Source organism: Passer montanus, unplaced genomic scaffold (assembly GCF_014805655.1).
Source record: "Passer montanus isolate IOZ18808 unplaced genomic scaffold, ASM1480565v1 scaffold20, whole genome shotgun sequence".
Classification (NCBI taxonomy): domain Eukaryota; kingdom Metazoa; phylum Chordata; class Aves; order Passeriformes; family Passeridae; genus Passer; species Passer montanus.
This window is the reverse complement of record NW_024366592.1, coordinates 3840733-3862362: the sequence shown is the minus strand read 5'-3', so window position 1 is coordinate 3862362 and position 21630 is coordinate 3840733. Positions and strand designations below refer to the sequence as shown.

Sequence of the window (21630 nt, the reverse complement as noted above, 5' to 3'; positions counted from 1 at the left end):
GTGCTACTTGGGAATCTTCACCTAATGAAGTGTGGTAACCATCTCCTCAGAGATGTGCCCAAAAACAATCTGTCTTTCTGAGAAAGTTTTACTCTGATTCAGGCTACTTACTAATTGAAAAAGTTTGTGTCATCTGAGATTTTTTTAAGGAGGCTTTTTTGTTTAGATACGCTAGAAAAGATAACCAGTAAATAATTCAGCTCTTTGGAGCAGTTGTGCTGTGCCTGGCAGTATTGTGCAACTGGTGGCTGACAGCAGAAATGGTGCACTGACATCAATACCCCTGTGGTGAATTGCAGTAGGTGGCAGAATCATCCTCTGGGCATATTTGCTTTTAGTAAAATATGAAAAAAAACCAACGTAGCAGGTTTGAATTAAGTAAACAACAAACTATTGACTAGTTCTATAAATTCTTATATACCTTCTCAGTGTTCCATTTAATAAAATGAGTTTGAGAGGTTTTTTGAGATCCTCCTTCTTCCCCGTTCCCTCATGTACACTGTTTCACCCTGGAACACAGGAGTCCTGGGTTACATATTTTCATACGAGTTTAATACTCTTTGGTAAGGAGTTTTCTTCTCTTTATTCCTTTTCCCATTTTTGAAACACTGTTGTCAATTTAAAATTGCATTTACCCAAGCTTCTTTTTTCTCAGTTATTTCCACAAGTATGTGCATTTATTCTAATCAAGAACTTAAAAAATAAATTATAAACTATATTATTAATTTGTTCATGTGCCATGTTTCCAAACATGGACAGTGACTTGGACAATTTTTTATCTTGTGATGTCCTTTAATTCGTGTTTTTAAGCAATGAACAACGTATTTTTGGGGCTATGGGATTTTTTTATGTCACAAACAGAATTGTTCAAGTTAAGAAAGACTGTTAAGTTTTTATAAATACATCCACCTGTGCTATGTAATATGTAGCAGTAAAATATTGCTATTCTGTGAGATAGGAAGCACACCAGAAAGTTGGTTACTAACTTGGACTTAAAACTACATTTACATTTCATTGTCATCTTTTATTAATTTTTTTTCTCAGATTTAATAAAAATTGTCCTGAGTGATGATTTCACGTAAGATTTTAGATAATATAATTATTTTGGTTCTTTTTTTAATATTTACTGTTGGGTTTTTTTCCTTAATAAAAAACCAACACACATTTGTTACAATAAATTTGCGCTTTTGTACTGATCTAATTCACTACATGAAATTTAGGAAATCGCTCTCAGCAAAATGCAATTCCACAAACAGTTTTCATGTTGTCTTGATGGATATTTGCATCTGCTTTTAGAAGCTTCCACTTTAGAAGTTTCATAGAATAAAATGGTGCTTTTGTAAATAGTGGGAAAAGTATAAAGGTATTTTCCAATCCTCTGTAAGCATGAGGCTGGATTGATAGGTGAGGAGCTGGAGGGCAACTTACTGATTGGACATTTCAAAGCAAACATTGTGCTGCTGAGAGCCCTGTGGCTGTCTCATGTGCTCTGATATTACAGGCTAGGGGTGCTTTGTCGTTACAGTTCTGCTTCATCTTCATTAAAACCTTGTCCCTGTTACATGTCTGGGGTTGGTCAGTCCTTTGGAAGATGAATAACAGCAGACTGCCACTATCGAAAAGAACCTCCCTTGAAAAACTGATGGCATTGCTCCCCTCTCTTTTTCCTTGTATCCTTTGCTCATGACACAAATTTTTGCCAGCCTGTCACTCAAGATAACTGAAGGCTTCATAGTTCTGTGGGATGATTTCAGAGTATCATACTGTTGGTTGATAGTTACATGTCTTTATATAAATTTTTGTAATAATTAAGGCACAAATGATTTCTCGCTTTGCCCGTCCTGTCTGTGTTCTGCAGATTGGCCAGGTGAAACAGGAGCTGTCGCGCAAGGACACCGAGCTGCTGGCCCTGCAGACCAAGCTGGAGACCCTCACCAATCAGTTCTCTGACAGCAAGCAGCACATCGAAGTTCTCAAAGAGTCTCTTACAGCTAAAGAGCAAAGAGCTGCCATCCTGCAGACAGAGGTGAGGTGGGCAGTTCTGTATTTGTTGAGTGTGCACAGAGAAAGAGAGAAAAGCCATCATCTCTTCTGTTCTTGGGTTGTACAATCTCACAGCCATCCAGTGCTGCTTGTTCTGAGCATTTTCTGAGCATGTAATCAAACATTTTGATTATATGTTTGATTCTCTAGGCCAGGGGATTGATCTAAAGACAAATATGTGTGCATAAGTGCTTGGCTGAATTAGAAGTTGCAGTGTCTGAGCTGGGAGGATTTATTTGCAGTGACCTTGTAGCTAGAGGAGAGAAGAAAAAAGGAAGATGATTCCAATAGCAAACACTCTGCAGAGGCTCCACCACAACTGATAGAATGACCAGGAACTCTTGCTTTGCTTTCATGGACTTTCATGGTTTATAAAAATGGACTTTCATGGTTTATAATGCATATTCCAAGGTAAAGGAAAAATATTTTCTAAACTGTGTTTTGATGACAAATGCTTAATAAATTCCCATATTACGTAAGACCCAGGTGTGTATCTGAACATCAAACAGATAATGAATGCAGCATGAATTAGATGCTTCTGGACATTCTTGAAAAACAAGCATGAAATGTTGTGTGCAGACAGCACTTCAGTCCCCAGCTTGGAAAATTGTAGTGTTAGTGGAAGTCCAAAAGATGGCAGTGATGCATCAAAAACTTTGTGTTGTTACAGCTAAGAGTCAAAGCCAGAGGAGCTGAGAAAAAAGCATGCAGGAAATTTGTGGGTGACACTGGTAGAAGGTTCCATATTACAAGAACATAAGATAATTGCTCTGAACTTTTTGCCCTAATTTAGCTTTCCTTTAGCCAAAATTGGTGAATCTCTGGGTGCTCATGGACTTGTTGACATTCAGTAAAGAAGTTACATAGTAAATATTTTTGAGTGTTCCAGGATGGCTTTTCTGATTATTTTCCAATTTATGTAGAGGTTGAGATGGCATTAGTGGGTATAACTGGGAAAATGTTCCAGTTTCCAATCACAAACCTCCTGCTAAATTTGTTCATTCCTTTTTGCTAGTTCATGAATGTACCCTAGATTAGTACATGACTATTTAAAATAAGTATTTAAATTTAAAAATATAATTGAAAGCAGATGTTAGGTAAATAAACATTTTCAAAGGTAAAATGCAGGCTTTGATCTATTGCAGTGATTGAAAAGAATATAGATATGTTAAATGTGCAGTACTGTGACAAACCTACAAAACTAGAAACACATTTCTCACTTCTGAGTAATAATTAGTAGTATTTTTCTACCCATGAGAGGTGAAGTTATTGAACAAATTTACTTTATTAACAAGCTAAAACACTGCAGTAGAGGGTCATATTTTCAGCTGTTATGGTAGATAAACATATTTATTCAATTTAAATGTCCAGAATTGAAACTGAGTATTTAAAACTAAGAAGACTTGGTTATATACCATTGATAGATACTTTTGACAGTTATTCAGAACATCTTGATTTTATTTTACCTAAAGACCAAAGTAATCTAATACAGAAAATTATTCTACTCTCTAACTTGTAATATTACTAAATAATCATTGAGTATATTTGTTCTTCATTTGGAAGAAAGCAGCCAATGAAGTTCTCATGTAGCACCACAAAACCAAACTGGAATCCCCCTTCCAAGAAGATATTTATACTTTTTGAAAGATAATCTCATCTTTTTCACCCTTGTTGGAGTTCTTGTCAGAAAACTCAACAATTAAATTATCACAGAATTACCTGTTTCTGTATTCACAGGTGATCCTCTAAAGTATAGGACTGAAACATGCTGAGAACATACAGTGTTGAGATGTTTGTCATTGCATCCTGTGATGATTTGGTTTTTTTAAAGGAAAGGATATCTTTCCATACAAGGGTTTTCTTTGGGAATGAGGTAGGAATGTGAGATCCTGTTTGGCCTCACTTCTTGACAGCACTGGTCAATGTTAAAACACAATTAGCTTCCCTCAAGACACCTTGAGAGAGTGTGAGGAGGAAGAGAGCTGCAGTTTCTGACATACATTGTCAGACATCTTCATAGGGGATCAGTTTTTTAAAATCATATTTAAATAAACATGTTTAAAGAGTATACCTCTGTAAGCATCTACCTCTTATTTAGTCTTCTGTTAATTAACCTGCTCACAGGAGGAGGAAAGTGTTGATATAACATCTCAAAAATGGATTTGCCACCTGCCACACTAGAGCTACAGACAGCAGTGAGCTGTTTGTGGGGTGTTTATCCTGAGGGCTATTGGGTGGAGAGGATATTGTGGTTAGCTTTTCAATTGGTGTAGAAACCTTTCAAAAATAGCTCTAAAATTGTACAGTCACTTTGTAAACAAAACAAAAAATAAGTCAGTATTTATATTGGAATTAAGGCTTTATCCATATAAAGTTTTCACCCAGTGAGCCATTCAGCTTAGATCAGTGCCAGAAGTTCTGTGGCTTAAGGGGGAAGTTGCATTAACCAGTGAGAATGTTCTCCTTTATTTTTGTATACTGCCCAAGCTGGCATGGTTCTGTAATTGGTCTGTTCCTATGGTAAATTCAGATTAATACTCAGTAGAAAAATGAACCTAATCATGTGGAAGTTTTTATTTGCTTTGAATGTCTCATTAGAATATAAAACTTTCTGAGGATTTTTCTCTACTGGCATTTTGAAAGTGCAGTAGATTCTGCCAAATCAGAGACAGAAGAGTGGATTACATTTAGTGAGAAATGTCCAAATGGGAGCTGGGTGTTTCTCACAACACTTATCAGCACCAGCTACCTGAACACGCAGCGCTGGCACCTGCAAACATTGAGGTGAGCTCACAGAACTGAGTTCACTGTGTTCAGGTGTTTAATGTCTCATGCTAGAGCTTGTGTGTGGTGTTTGTGAGGGTCCCAGGACGAGGGAAGAGATGAATCTGACTCCATGTTCTCAGAAGGTTGATTTATTATGTTATGATAATATATTATATTAAAACAATGCTATACTGAAAGAATAGAGGATACATCCAAAGGCTTAACAAGAATGAATAATAAAAACCCATGACTGAATCCTCAGAGTCCAACACAGCTGGTGGTGATTGGTCATTAATTTAAAACAATTCACATGGAACCAATCAAACAATCACCTACTACATTCCAAAGCAGCAAAGCACAAGGAGAAGCAAACGTATTTTTTTTTACATTCCTCTCTGGGGCTTCTCAGCTTCCCATTATTATTATGTTATGATAATATATTATATTAAAACAATGCTATACTGAAAGAATAGAGGATACATCCAAAGGCTTAACAAGAATGAATAATAAAAACCCATGACTGAATCCTCAGAGTCCAACACAGCTGGTGGTGATTGGTCATTAATTTAAAACAATTCACATGGAACCAATCAAACAATCACCTACTACATTCCAAAGCAGCAAAGCACAAGGAGAAGCAAACGTATTTTTTTTTACATTCCTCTCTGAGGCTTCTCAGCTTCCCATTGGAAGAAATCCTGGTGAAGAGGATTTTTCAGAAAATATCACATTGACACTTGTGGAAGAGCAGATGAACTGACTTCTGACCCGAGCAGGCCTTGGAGCAGCACATCTGTCCTGCACTGAGTTTGTAACCCTGGCAGGAGCTAAACACCCTCTGCACAAAGCCAGGGGTGTGTATCTCTGCTCCATGGCATCATTGTGTAATCTAAGTTGGCTGGACACTGGGAGCTCAGTGTTCATGAAGAATTCACTCTCATCTACAGACCATCCTGGATATGCTGCAATTGGTATAAAGAGGTGAAGAGTCAACTCTAATCTAGTTAAAAAGAAAAAATCAGTGTCAAAAATAGAGAATTAGATTAAGTCTTGTGGTAGCACTGCATTCAAAGCAGTCAAAAAACATAGCTTTAAAGTCTTATTTAGACTATGCTCTCAGTAAAAAGGCTTAACTCCTTTGAATTTATCTATGTTTGCCAGTTGTAATGGAATGTCACAAAAGGGTTCCTTTTAAAAATGTACTCAGACTTAGAGACTTCACCTAACAATAGCTACAGTAGGTAAAAAAGCAACTTTCACCTCACATACCAATTTTAATTTCATGTCTCTGTGTATTTCTCAATGATCTTTAAGTTCTGAATGCTGACATAGAATTACTTCAACATCTGCTTTAAAAAGTGGCTGGCTCCTGTTAGAATTGCAGGCTCTCGAATACACATTTCAGGATTGGTATTCCACCTCTTCCTTCTGCTGCCCCTACTGTAGTCACACCTACAGAGAATTAAACTTTAGAATTTTGCTGTTAATTAGCATAGGGGAGGTTGTACCTTCTGATACCACTGAGTGAGGTATGGTTTGGTTCACTGATCTAAATTATGGTTTAGCCCTGGTTTGAACAGGTATTGGGTAGATGTGAAGAATCACTCAGGAAAAGTGAGTGTGCTGTTTTTTCTAGGCATCACTGACATCTTCTTAAACCTAAATGGGAATCAGCAGGGTTGGAATAACCTGGTTGCCACTGTACAGTGGAGATGGTGATAAAATTCAGAAAAAAACCCCTTGTTTTCAGTCTCAGTCCTATTAATGCAAGCTCCTGAAACTCAGGAGCACAGTGAAAAACTCAGTGAGGTCTGAAACTCACTGTGGACTTCTGAAAATGTAAATTATTTCCCTGTAGCCTGGAAATATTCTGAAAGCTGAGACTGTCATTACAGAATTCAACATTCAAAAAAGGCTTAAGATGAGATTTATATTAAATATAATTTCATTTATTGTGCTTATTCTGGTGGTAATTTGAGCTACTATTGGACTAATTTTCCTTAGAAATTTGGACTTCTGCATGTTTAATGTATGACACACATTAAGAACGGAGACATAAAATGTTATTTACAGTTACTGGAAAACTCTGTGAAGACAAATCAGTGGTCCCCACTGCAGTTTTTCATATATCAGAATGAAGACATTTAGTCTTTTGTGTGGTATCCACCTGAAGAGAGGTCCCCTGTAGCTAGGGGGGTCAGAGGTGTGCTTGTTGTGCTAAAGCTTGGTGAGCAGCTGGGTGCTCCAGGCAGGGAATGTGACCAAGCCCCTTGTGACAGGAAGGACTGGCCTGAGCTGCACTGCCAGGTTTTACCTGCCATGCACCATTAAAACATGGCAGTCCTTTACTGGGAAAGCAGTTGGGTTAACACAGGGTTAAGACAAAACCATCCAGGACCAGAATTCAGGAGAAGGGGCGTCAGCACCTCAGTAGTGTTTGCCTGATAGCTTCGTGTGCTGAGAAAATCCTGAGCTGACTCTGTTGAAGTTGGCATCATCTGTCTCCCACAGACCTCAATTCTTGTCACTGTGGGAGGATGCCATGCATAAACTGAGCTGACATGGATAAACAAGTGCAGTGTTCTGCCAGGAATAGTGCTAAGGTGATGACTGTGTGTCCTGCCAGCCTTTGGAAATACTTTTGAAAGTGTTTTCTTTGGTTTCCTAGGCAAGGACCTCACACAAATAAAACCAGGAATGCAATTTACCCCAAACCATAAGCTAATATAGAGTTCAAAGAGAATAATCAATCAGAAAATGGAAAGCATTCTGTGGATAAATTTCTATTTGCAGATGTTCTCTTTTGACTTAATACTGTGCTGTAGACATCTGGACTGTCTCAAATACTTTGCAACACAACTGTTGAGAGTATGTCTATTTTCTCCTGAGGGAGATTTTCTGTTTCCCTTGAAGAATTAATGAAAGTGACTCTTACCTTTAATGTCAAAGATTCCCAGAGAAGAACATACCTAATCAATCTATAGAACTGTATGTTTTAAAGAAGAAGACTAAGCATGATCCACCTGCTAAACCTTTCATTGCAAACACTATAAATCAGATTTGGGTAAGACCTGGTACTCTAATATCCCTGCAGATGACACTATATGCCCCACTTGCTGGGTGAGAAGTCAGGAATGTGATTTTAATAACATATGTGTGAGTGAGAAGGCTCCAGACACAGAGGTGGCAGCAGGATTGCAGTGCTGAAGGGGAGAGCAGGGCAGCTCTTTCCCCTGGAAAAGAGGGAAGGTTCTTACTGCTCTGTGTGAAAGGAGGCAGACAAAACACCAAAGGGTTTTGTGGGTGGAACACTGGAAATCTAGAGCCTCAGAGACAAGTTTTCCATTAGCAACACAAAATAAAATGGAATTAGAATAACGTGTTAAAACTACATGTTGCACAAAATACCATAAACAGAGTAAATTCCTAAATTCTTACCCCAACTGGGGTTGTTCAGTCGTTGTCATCCTTTCACTTCATGTCTCTGCTAGTCTGTGCTGTGCAGAAGGACCAAGAAATTCATTGATCAGCCTGTTTACTCTGTGTGACTGATGTCCTGTAATGGATTCAGCTAACAGGAACCAAATCTGATACTGTCAAATAAGATTAGCAGCCAAGCTGGCAGATCTGAGCTCTCTCTGAATGCTGAGTGGATAGGGGTCAGTGGCTTTCTTTTGGTGTCGTGAGCGGGTTGATGGTGTTGGATTTCGTATTCCACAATAGTCTTTGAGATTAGTCTGTGCTCTCTGGTGACCTTACTCTTCTCATTGAATTTATATTCAGGTAGCTCTGATTCCTTCTCCCATTTCCTTTGTCTTGTGAGCTGTGTTTCACATATGGAGGAGAAATGCAGAAGGAAAAGCAAAAGATGCTCAACATGCAGTTTTGAAGTTTGAGGTCACCACAGAGTTCCTAGAGTGTGCTTCTAAATTCACTCAGGCCATGGGAGCTCTAAGTGTGTTTGTGCGTCCAAATTGCACCCAAAATATCCTGTACTGTGTAATTTGTTCAAGTTTACCTTTAATACAAAACTGCATGCTGTGGAAAACACGTTATATTTAAACAATTACTTTGCTTTTTAAGCCAAAATATTCTTAGCCATCCTAAGGTAACCTCTTTCCAGTTGTGATCTGCAGTGGCTACAAAGAGCTCTGCTTTCATTACCTTCAGGCTCAGCTACTACTGTGATCAAAACCTGGAATATAAAGTGACTGTCTGGTACAAGTAGTCAATGTTTATTCTCTGATTATTAGTAATGTTTGAAATAAAGGAGTCAGTTTCCCTGCGTGTGAGAGAGCTTCTCCACAACACATTGTGTTGGCTTCTATTTTGAGGAAAATATTTTAGCATTGTCTGATACAGGCCTGAGTTATTTGAGAAGTATGATTTGAGGTTTTCCAAGGAGGAGCATTATTCTCATATGGTTGGGAGTAATACAGTTGATTATTTTTAATATTTAATCCTCTGTCAGTTATGATAACTGTTTCACCCCAATCTTACATATGTTGAATTCTTAAAGAAAGGGGTGTTCAATTTCTGAATCTATTTGTAATATTTCCCCTGTGGAAGTGTAGTTTAACTCCCCTGAAGTTTCTGTCCCTGTGCTAAGCAAAGCTTGTTCTGCATTTCCGAATGCAGGTGGATGCGCTGCGGTTACGTCTGGAAGAGAAGGAGACCATGCTGAATAAGAAGACAAAGCAGATCCAGGAGATGGCAGAGGAGAAGGGGACTCAAGCAGGAGAGATCCACGACCTCAAGGACATGCTGGAGGTGAAGGAACGCAAAGTTAATGTTCTTCAGAAGAAGGTAAGATTGGAGAGCTCTAGGTCAGGTAAACTCCTCTGGTGTATCTCAATTTCCAAGGCTGTCAAGAAGTCTGAGCAAGAGTGTACATTCTGGAGATTAATGTTTGAGTCCATTGATGTAATGGGAATATGATGAAGAATGAATTTATTTGAATTTTTGACAAAAAATTGGAATTCAACAGGTTGTTGCCTTTTCTGATTGCATGTGCTGCATCTGCTTCCATTTTAATATTACCAGTGGCTGAGGCATTTTTATAAGGACACATCATCTGAAAAATCAATCCTTTCCCACCCAACTTAGCAAAGCTATGCTGATTTGAAGCACAGGCCACTGGCTGATCATGACTTCAGTATGTGACTGAAGGAATGAGGGGTTGTGTCAGTAGAAGCAATTAGGGTGATTATTCTGTAACTGACTTGGAAAGTTTGTGAAGAATTTTGTATAACTCTTGTTAGAAATGTTGTATTATCATACTTAATATTTCTCAGGAAGTGCTAGAATAGGATAATCAGACTATCCTTCATATCTCTTTGGATAAGAAAATGTAGACCTTATCAGTGAACTGGGCGAGGTCTGGGAAAGAAAAACCATGTAGACAGTGTCAGACAAATCAGAGAGGCATCCCAAAGGGGATTGAGCCTTAGGGCAAGGGGTGTCATTATGGCTGATTGGTGGCAAATTGCACCCACAGTATATCCCAATTTTCCTCTACACAGGGTAAAAAGAGCAAAATGCATGTAGTGCAATAAATTTTAATTTGAAGAACATTTTTTTCTCTGTATCTCTAGAGAAGCTGTTCTTGGAGCTCTTATTCAGTGTATTAGGATGTGGGGTTTTTTGTTCTGGTTTTTTTCCTAGACCTTTAAACAATTCTACGGAATTCTTGTGATATTAATAGTTCAGAATATTGATTAATTTTTGACACCTGGCCAATGCTTTTTTTTCTTGTCTATAACCATAAATCATGAGGGTTTAGGTCACGTTCAGTTCTGTTACAGCAAATGTCATGAAGGAATGGAAGTTCATGGACTTCAGCCATAAATAAGTAATTGATACTTCTAGAGCAGAGCCCTAATTCCCAGTTTTCACAGTCTCTTTTTTTTTTTGTCTGTTCATCTTTTAAGAAACACAGATTTCTGATTTTTGTGCTGTGTTTTTTTTTTGTTTTACAAAATGGGTTGTGTACCCTCCAGACAGAGATTGAGATCCCAACTGAGTGTTTAACCAAGGGGTGGGGAGTCTGACATTTGCGTAAATGTTAAATGTCACTGAGGTTGTTTAATTTCCATTCACTTTTACACTGCTTTTTCACACGGTTTCTTGCTCTACTTGACACTTAAGAATGATCTTTCATTAGATCATTTATAGGCAGCTCTAAAGGTCCTTTTTTTAATACTTGTTTTTTTGAGACCACTGTAATCCATATTGAGACAGTTTCATTTTGTGTCTTCATGTGTCTGACCTGTTTCTTTCAGGACTGTTCCCTGCTGCTTTCAAGTGAAAGTACCTGTTCTTTTCAGGTTGGAAAGAAAAGACCCAGGCTTTTAAGAGTGAAAGCTTTGAGGTCCTGTTCTCTTGGATAGCTCCACTGAGGATAGCACTGCCATAATAAACTGCAATTTATGGTGTTCTGTAAAACTCTCTCTGAGCTTCTTAAACAAGAAGAAAACAAAACCTACTGAAACAAAGCACCATAAAATGCTTTGGGCTGAAATGGACTTAAAAATCATCCATGTCCAGTTGCCCCTGCCATAGTCAGGGATGCCTTCCACTAGAGCAGGATGCTCCAAACCCTGTCCAACCAGGCACTGAATGCTTCCAGGGATGGAGCATCCTCAGCTTCTCTTTTTATGTGTTATAAAATACATAAACCTATCTGTAGGAAAATGTCTATTTCCTGCTGCTAACTAGAATCACATGCAGAGATTTGAATTTGCTTTAGCCTTGAAGTTGCTGGAGGCATTTTCTTTAACATCAACAGTTAAATTGTGAGAGTTGTAAATTCAAAGGTTGGTTTTTTTTTTCTGTTTCTGTAACTAGCTAACCTAGAATATTCTTGTGGAGAATCCAGGTGACAATTCTTTTATCTGACGTTTGTGGTGCAATATGGAATTATTTTTTGGTTTTTTGTATAGCCTGGGGTAAATAACTGGAATTTCAGCCCTTTGAAGTTTAAGAATTGATGTCTTTAACTCCAATTTTTAATTACTTGTCCGGACCTGGAATTGAAGACTAGGTGTGGGATTTTCTGTAGATAGGGCTTTGCATTTTCTTCTTCTCTTTAACATTTTTCCACAGAAAAGCAGAGCTTGAGAAAATACCTAAGGAAGGATTTGTCTGATTTTTTTAATATGTATGATTGTGGAAGTTATGAGAACTTGCATAAAATCTGTTTCAGGTGCTAGGGAAAAAATTTGAGTCCTCATTTTTATCTGGTATATACGTCTGATCTTTTTTGACTGCACAGATAGCTATTTCTGCCCTCTGCCTGGAAACTCAGAAGCCTGTAGTGCCTCTCATATAAATATTTTTCTCTTAATCCTTGTAAACTGTGATTTGGTTTTGTTGGTTTTGCATTTCTAGAGTGCATCTTATTAAGGTGCTCATCTTGTTTTCTTCTTTATCCAAGTGCTATCTTTCACATCTTCCAGGACAGAAATTTATTGCTATTAATTTTTTTTTTTAAAAAGGCAATCTTAAACTTTTACCTCCATGCACAATAGTCTTTTTATTCCTCTCTCTGGTTACAAACTGGTGTGTTCAGACAGATCAGGTTTTAGTCTTAGATTCTAGTTGAAGATCTGAAGGTCTAGTTTAAAGTATCTTCAGAGATCCTAGATATTATAGATTGTAGTTTGTCTGGGTTTTTCTCTTGCTGGTTTAATTATCTGATAGTAAATGTTTGTTTTAAGTTTATTGACATAGTTTAAGTGGTACTCAGGCATTTTAAGTGAATACAGTGGAAAATCATGAAAGGCACGTGGTACAAAAAGTCCTTATATAGTGTTAATTAATATTTTTGTATGGAATTAATATGTATTTGGGAGCAGCAGTTATGAGAAGGAACAGGGTAAAGATGTGGCATCTTGTTGAAGGAATTTACCAAATCAGGAATTGGATTAGTAGATACTATTCAATCAGTTTTCACCAAGTACATTTTCCTCAGCATGTACTCAGACATGTCTGAAGTTAGATATTTCTGAATTTACATATTTCTGAAGGTAGATATTTTTGAAGTTGTATTCTAATCAACTAAATTTTGCACACTAATATTTTTTTAATGCTAGGTACAAAGAAAATTTGGAGAAAAAGCCAAAGTGATAAAGATCTGACAATAACAGAATTTATTAAAAATTAATTACTTGCATAACTTGGCCATTTAAGAAGAGTTGCTTAGTTCTTTTGGAATTTTGAGATTGCCTGTACTGGAATGTAGCCACAGTTGAATGGGTATTTGGACCTCATGATTTTTTTCATTTTCTGTGACTTTTTCAGATGTGCAATCACCTTTTCTGGTGACACTGACAAGGAATTGTTTGGTGTGGTGCCCAAAACTCTGCTATCCTAAATAGTTGCTGTTGAAACAAAAAATTATTTTAAATGCACCTTTTTTTTTGGATCTCTGTTTGGATTCATTGACACAGACACCTCATGCTTTGCTTTATGAACCACTATTTTTGTTGTATTGGTTAAAGCTGGTGAGCTATAATGTATATATTTTTGTCATCCAAAAATCAAGGTGAAGAAAGTAATGAAAGTTTACTGGCTGATCAGAGATCAGTTAAAAGATACAGAAGAAGATTTTGAACAGCAAAGATCTGAAAAATTAACATGACAATTGGCATCATCACTGATACCCAGTAGGCACCAAAATACATTTTCTGGGTTGCTGAGGAAACCACATGCTTCACATTTTAAATCCTGGAGTCCTTCCAATTCTCATACAGTGATGCTGCTTAGTAGTACCTTTATTTTAGACAAAAGAAGTAGGGCATTTGCTAGAAATTTGGAAACTTGGCTTTATGTCTGAAAATTTAATGCAAAAAAATTAGTTTTATAGAGCTTTGGGATTATTTTTTTCTCATTTCATTTAAAATAGATCTTGCATAAAATCTCATTTTAAATTGTTACAACTCAAGGCCAGGGGAGAGCATCTTTGAAAATAAAATAGGGAGCATGCTGGGCAAATTTGAAATCTGAACCTGAAAAACATTAAATGGTGCTTCATTACTCTTTTTGCTGTATCTGTCTATCTGTGCTGGTAAACAAGGATGAAAAGAAATGAGGGGAAAAAAATCAATACTTTGCAAGCAAAGCATTTTAGGGAAATGGCATTTGGGACAAAAGATAAGTAATAATACACTGAAAGAAAAAAAAAAACAACAGGGAATCAATCACCTCTTGCTTTGGGGGTAGGTCATGTTTTGTCTTGGGGAGGGGGGTTAACACTCCCTTTTTTGTGCAATGCAGCTGCAGGCAAATAAAATGCAAGTTTTAGTGTCTGAACATAGCAATGTTCTTGGCAGCTTCCCATGCTCTGTGTGATAATTGACCTGTGAGAAAGGAAGAACACAGATTTATTTTTTTCTTTAGTGGCTGTGCTGACTTGTTTAGCTAGAATTTGGGAATGTTTCAAATGCTCCTGCACTTTTGAATAAGAAGCATTGCCTTTCTCCACAGGAGATTAATGTCCTCTGCCTTCCAGGAAACTTAAAAATCAGAATAAATATCTTATGCTTAATGATTAGAAATGCTGTGTGGCAGGAGAGAGGGGCAGCAAGCAAAATGTGTAACTCAGTTGTTTAAAATCAGTGGTGCTCATAGTTGGTTTAGTATTCCTAACTTTGAAGTGCAGTGTTTGTACTTTAAAGTTTATTTTCTTTCTATTCCCTCATCTCTGAAGTAGGTTTACCGACTCAGATAGCTCCTCTCCCACAACCCTGAGGAGATGAGAGACCTCAGAGAAGGAACTTCATTTTCAAAGATCTAATTCAGTTGATGGTAGTTCCATCCAAGGTGTGACCTTGAACTTGCCTACCAAGCTAATGAATATATGGTTTTCTAAGAATTCATAAAATCCAGGCTGGACTTTGTGGGACTTCTAAGCACTAAATGCCATCGTTGAGAGAGCTCAAAGGCATGTCTCAGTGTCCACACTTTAGGCAATGGCTTGGTCATTCTTGCAGTGTCCAAGTCTCTATTTGTGGGAACTTTACAGAGAATAACTCAGCAGCAAAGGGCCAAGACTGGCCCAGCAAAGATGGGCTGCATGTTCTCTGAAAAAGTGGGTGTGCATGTACCCTCCTGTTCCAGACTGGATGGTTTTTTGCCTCTGTAACACTTCTGTGGGCAAACTTATCCTCTGCTTTTAACATGCTTGAATCATGGGCATTTAAGGAGGAGTAGCACACAGGCTCAGCTCATCAGATTCTGCAGGGAGGGCAAGGTGCATGTGCTGCACTTTCTGCTCAGCCAGAGTTGATGAAATAGGTACTTTTCTTCAGGAACTTGGGGGCTTATCCAGCCCTGTCACCGCTGAGTAAGAACTTACACAGATTGACTCGAAGGCTGGTTTGTAGGAGAGGTGTGCTTAATACAAAAAAATTCTCTTTTATAGACAAATTCGACACATTCTACTTGTTTGGTGAACTAACAAAAACATCTTTCTTACAAACAGTCTTTAAGAAGAACAGAAAAACAGAGTAAGAAAACACTACTTGCAGATTGTTTATACTAACAAGTTCTTATTGTTTCTGCAACTCCTTAAAAAGTCTTACAAGTCTACTGTGAGAAAACAAAACCTGTTTTTTGCTCTCTGACCAGGCTGTTGTATCCACACTTATCCTCTGGTTTTAATGTGCTTGAATCATGGGCATTTAAGGAGGAGTGGCACACAGGCTCAGCTCATCAGCTCAGATTCTGCAGGGAGGGCAAGGTGGAGATGTGCTGTACTTTCTGCTCAGCTGGAGCTGATGAAACAGTTCCTGTTTCTTCAGGAACTTGGGGACTTATCCAGCCCAATTACCAGAGTATTTCTGTAAGTCTCTGTCAGAGCTGTACTTGTGCTCTTTTTACTCCAGGTCTCAGGTCATGCCACTGAACTAGCTCTAAACCCAGTTGAGAGATTTCAAATGCCACAAGAAAGACCAAACATCCCCACAGGGCTCGTGTCAACTTCTTTATTAAATCTGACAGATGTGACCTCAAAGATGTGTCCTGGAGGGCCATGGGGAACTTGTGTCTCTGTGTCCCTGAAGGGATATCAGACCTCTTCTGCTGCTGCTTTTTCTTTCATTCAGACCTTTCTGTTGCAGGCTTGCTGACGGCCACTGGACAAGACAAAATAGAAATTTGTGCCTTTTAGAAATTTCTAGAAGCTATTCTGGCTTATTGGTTACCCTTTGTGCCCAAGATGCTACAGTGGCTTCTCTTTTCACCAGTATACTTTTAGAATTGCTTTACCATGGGAGGTGGGATTTTTGTTGACATTCATAATGTCAATAGTATTATCTTCAGTTAGAAGAATAATAGGAAAAATTAGACAGGCTTTTAATCCCTCATCTCCCTCAAAATACTACTTGTGGTAGCAATGAAAGTGCCAAAGAAGACTGAAGAGGCTTCATTATGTAAGTTCAAATTCAGTATAATTTTCCTGAGTTTTTTTCATTCCTGACATCCAGGTAGATTATTTGTTTAATTTCCAAATGGAAAATTAGGACACAACACAGAATTTATTTTCATTTTACAGTGAGCCATGACCACTTTCAGAGTAGGATTCTTCCCCTTCCATTTTGACTTTCTAGTTCTCTGACATTCCATTAAGACCTTTCAGAGTAATTGCAGCCCAGCTCAGGTGACACAGTAGGTTGTGTTGGTTTGTTTTCTTCCATTCATGTACAACTAATAAGATGATATCAGGGCAGGAGAATAGCACAGTTTCTTCATATCACTCTTAAGCTCCTTGCTAGTTCAGTTTTCAAGATGGCTTATTACCATACAGAGTTTGTTAGAGCAGCTTCAGAAACATCCCAGAGATCTTGTATCTTTGAGTCCTTTGAGCCATTTCATAACATAGATTTTTCTGATTGGAATATGGATCCTAAAAGGTCCACAAGCTTAGCTTGAGACAGCATTTTCCATGGCAGATAGTCCATAGTTTGCAGGGTGCTGGTAGAGGTGACAGTGTGTTCTTTAGTGACTTACCCAAGGAATATACTATTTATGCTATTACAGTAATTTTTAGTGCACAGTTACAACTGCTACTGCAGCATCTATGGCAGACAAACCTACTGGATTCAAAATAAGGTTTTGTGCCTGCCTATGTTCTAATATAGAATTAAGTGGAGAATGTGCTTCTTTATTTTCATATTACTTTCTTTTGTTGAGCATTTTGTGGTGCCACAAATAAAAATAAAAATGTCTGGATTATGTGTACCTATGTTCCCAGATGTATGCTAATATTCTTTTAAAAAATCAAATGTTACTCTGTGTGAAAGATAGCAAGTCAGTTTCTTATTTTGAGAACCAATGTAAGGAATAATCTCTCCATTTATATTGATGTTATTAAAGAATCTTGCCTGTTGACTTCAGTAACTAAAGTTCTTGATTTTTTTTTTCTGAAGTAACCCTTGTAGATAAATGGGCTCACACAAAGAAAGCAAGCAGGCCTGTGAGGTTAATGAGATTGGTTAATGAGGTAGCAGCCAGGTGAGGAAGGGTTTTAAACTGAGGCACGGTGCTCTAACAGTGTCACACAAGATGGATAGCAACAGCTCAGTTACAAGAAAACTCAACTGCAGTTTCTGGTATTATCTGAAACCACAACTCAGCAAATTTGGCAAATCTGTCATATATATGGAAGGAACTTTTCCAGTATCCCTCAAAGAGGAGAAGTCACTTTAATATTATGTCCTTCTTGGGCTTGGAGATAACCTCTTGATTGGCAAGACGGGACATTACTCATAGGTAATTCTGGTTTCTTGAAGGGATCTGGGAAGACAGCCAACTCTGGGGCCCCTTGCCTTCATTATGAATTAAACGTGTAGTTTTTCTGGCAAGATAAAGCTAATAAGCTTTGTTGGTGTATTCACTGTCAGGCAAGGCAAACACAAACTTCCCCATGATTGAAGAGGCAGGAAAAGCAAGGGCATGTGCCATTTTTTGAGGTTGCTTGCATCAGTCTTCCTCACATGGCTTTTCATGGCTCTCTGGGTTGCGAGACTTCACAATTTCCAGTGCTTTGGTCACCAGGCGTTTTCTGCCCCTGGGAGTTTTGTCTGAGCTGTGTCTGGAACAGACATTAGTGATTGTGTTAGTCAGCTTAGGGATCTTCACTAGAGCAGGGAAGGAGTAATTTTTCAGTTTGAGTCAGTAAGTTTCCTAGATTCAGGAGTGAATTTTGAACCCACTATGCTAAACAGTCTTCAAAGCTGGGTCTCTCCACAAATTTATACATTTTTTTAGGACTGCCATAAGGCACAAGTATGTTAACAGCTTTCAAATCTGTGATTTCGCCCAAAGGATAAGAAAACTGGTCAGCATGGAGTAGTGTCAGCAGAGAAACTAAGGTCCCTCTGTCTCAGGACAGCATGCATTTGCTCCTTAGGATGCTCCTCTGCATGATGAAAAGGTTCCAGCAAATGATGGTACTAATTTAGTACATTAGGTTTTTCAAATTTTTGGGGGTTTATGTGTGTGGAGCACTAACTATTGTGAGTGTTTGATATTTAGTCACCTATCATTGTTTTTCTGAAGTAATTCTGTAAGAGCAGTGATAGCTAAATATTGAAAAATGCACACACACACACAAACACACATGTTTAGTATTTACAATATGACTTCCTAATCCCTTGCTATTCATCAGTCCCTTTCCAGGAGAGTGAAGCAGGACAATCACAGCTGACTGGCCACGCTGTACACTGGGATTAGAAGCATCCCTCCTTTCTGAAGGTCTTCCCTCAGGGTAGAGGACAGTTTTACCCTACAGTGTATCTTTGATCATAATAAATCAGTGGTTTGGGCAAAGTAATTCAGTGGCTGAATTGTAATTTAATTTAAATTCTTTGTTCAAGTTGTACAGCCTTCTGCTTGAGCGAGCCTAAATGACAATGTAAATGGAGTTTAGTTTGCTGTGAGGATTTCCTTTATAATCAGCATTAAATCCCATGTTCCCAACCTATCCATTGCTCTGCCTCAATGGTTGGTCTTTTCTACTCCCTGATTTCCATTCTTGGCTCTCAGTGCTCTGAGGAGTTCAGCCTTTCTTCTCTTTGTGTCTTTTCTTGACCTTTTTTTCTGCTGTAAGTGTGATATATTGCACTGTACTGTGTGTCTCTAACCAGCAGCTATCAGTACTGCAGTATCCTTATTCTGTGTAGAACTGAAACCAAAATCTCAAGCAAGTCAGGAAAACATCATCAGTGTTGCTGAGTAACAGAGATCAAGCTGCCACAGGATGAGGACTGTTTGTTTCACAGTAATTATCAATGAAATGTGGCACATGGTTTATCCAAGTAAAGTTTAATTGTTAGTGTAGAAACTTTTTCACTTTACACTTCTAAATGTTGTTTTAAGTGTAAACCTTGTGAACATTGAGATGTCCTGAAAGTAATGTCACAACTTGTTAGATTTATTCTGCCTCCTACAAAACACAGTATCAGATCTAACTTAACAATTACTACGTTCAATTTTTCCCCTTGTTTTATCAGCCTTGCACAATACATTCCTTTTGATTTTTTTTTTGAACATTTGGGATCCATCAATATGAAATTATTCCAATTTGTAGCATTTATGTTTTTTCTGTAATTAGCTTTCCTAAGTCAAATCTGTGCACATTTTTGTCAAAGCCTATTCAGAGACTTGGAAGAGGAATGAGTAAATGTCCCCAGAATAGCTGGGTTTTTAATCCTTTTGTGTTTGGTAGGTCGTAGGAGTAAAACTTTGGAAAACACAGCCTTAGAGATTGCTTCATAATGTCAGGACACAGCTGAAAGGAGAATTAGCATGATGTTATTCTGTGTGATTAGTCCAGGATTTTGACAAAATTGATGTTATTCTTAATTAGATTGGGAAATTAATTACCAGATGATTTCAATTATGGTTCTCAGTATAATGACATATTAATAAATATGAAATAAATGAGTAATATCTAAATTTAATTGAAGAGGAGCAGCAGAGTTTAAACTATTTTGTTTTGGTACTTAGGATAGCAGCATTCTGTTTTGAATTACTTGTGGGAATGAAAGTATCAGACTCAAGTTGAAGCCAACAAATTGTCTTGATGAACAACTGAGGTTGAAATCTTGGTGGTGGATAGTGGCTGCAGTCTCTTACCTGATGAATACCAACAAAAGGCATCACTCAGAGAGCTCTAAGATAAACAAATGATAGAGAATTTTTAATTGCCAAATCAAACCTCTTATGACCACGTTTTATACTTCTGTTATTTGATTGTATTTTACATAAAGTGTTGTTCATTCATGGTAATATCTGTATGCCCTGAGACACAGGCAGTGTCAGTGGGCTGGAAAGAGCTGCTTTCCCTCTCAGCTCAAACCCCTGCCTTGTACTGACCAGAGTCCCTGGTAGGATTTTGAGTCAAACACTCTGCTTTTAACTGGGTCAGGCTATTGATATTATTGAACCTCCTCAGAATGATGCAATTCCACAGCTAAATTTAACTGGTTTACAGCTGTCTGAGGATGTGAGTCATTGCTAATGCATAATATTTTCTAGGCAGTGCTTTGGAACTGAGACAGTGCTTTAGAACAACATAATTGGCTCCCCTGAAAATGTGAATTTCAGTACATTTACCAGCTCAAAAATCAGTTTTAACTCTTGGGATCCAAATTTTTTTCCCCTGATTTGAATTGTGCTGGAGTATTTTTAGAAGCTTGTAAGAAAAACTCCTCTCAATATCAGTTTTCATAAAAAGCAAATCTTAGTGACAGGATTGTGTTAGGTTTGAAGGAAAATCAAGCTATTTATTAGCAGAAGAGAAGGTTTGCTAACATGGTAGTAACATTCTGAGAATATAATTTAAAAGATCTGCTTTAAATGCTGCTTGTTACAGGGAATGTGACAGTAGAGGAAAAACCTTTGCTATTTAGAAGATACTAGAATTGCAGTTCACTTTGTGCTGTCTGTTCTTAGTTCTGCTTTGCTGTGATCTGTCAGCAAAGTGGTGCTACCAGAGGTTGGCTGGGCATGCAAAAGAAGGGAGGACAAAGGAAAACAAATAGAAATAGAGATTATTTACATAAACATAGATTAACTGTTTTTCTGGCTGGTATAAATATACTTCCAAAGCACCCTTGTGTGAAAAGGCAACAGAATGAGAACAGTCTGTTGGATCATTGTCAATTCTTTGTTGCTCTTTTACTAGAGGTACAAAAACATTAACTGCCTGTACAAGTTAATATTTCTTGAATCAGCACTTCTTCCTGCACACCATTCTTTTCTCAAGTCAACTTGATTGCAAGCTTAGGTCAAGAATAAGGCATTAATTTCATGCAGTGTCCTTCCTAGTGAATTCCTAAGTTGTTTTTTTTTCTCTGCCTGCAAGTTGCTTCCTTTTGAAGCAGTAGCAAGGTGTCTGTTTGTGACCATTTATTTATTTGACAATTAAGGACTTACTTTTAAGTAGAAATCACGAAACTAAATTCTTTGTCCTTTCTAAGCTGCATAGCAACAAAGTATTTTATTTGTAAAGCTAAACTCTGTAGAGCTTTATGCTAATTTCAAAGGACTTTTTGCAGGTTGGAGATCACAAGAGTAAGAATGGGAAAAGCAAGCAACTTTGGGGTTTTTTTTTTAATTGGGACCTGTTTCAAATTTTAACTGGACCCCGTGTAGCAGTTCATATGTATGATTGTGTAAGGTGCACCAGAATGCTAGAGTTTAGCCACTTAAAATTCACTTTTAGTCCTGTCCTCCTCTATGCTGTCCTCCCCCTTTCTAGCCTGGTTCTTTTTCTTAAGGTAAGTTCCTTTGTTAGCCCAAGACTCTCTGTATCAG

The 21630-nt window shown here is 37.9% G+C and overlaps 1 protein-coding gene across 11 annotated transcripts in view; it reads left to right on the top strand.

The window, feature by feature from the left end:
• The window catches only part of ERC1 (ELKS/RAB6-interacting/CAST family member 1), a 269174-nt gene that overhangs the window by 66650 nt on the left and 180894 nt on the right, over positions 1-21630 (top strand). For all 11 annotated transcript variants that reach the window (XM_039707938.1, XM_039707939.1, XM_039707936.1 and 8 more), the window contains 2 exons: positions 1859-2026; positions 9448-9615. In XM_039707938.1, the coding sequence (XP_039563872.1) occupies positions 1859-2026; positions 9448-9615 (336 nt within the window). The remainder of the gene's footprint in view (positions 1-1858; positions 2027-9447; positions 9616-21630) is intronic.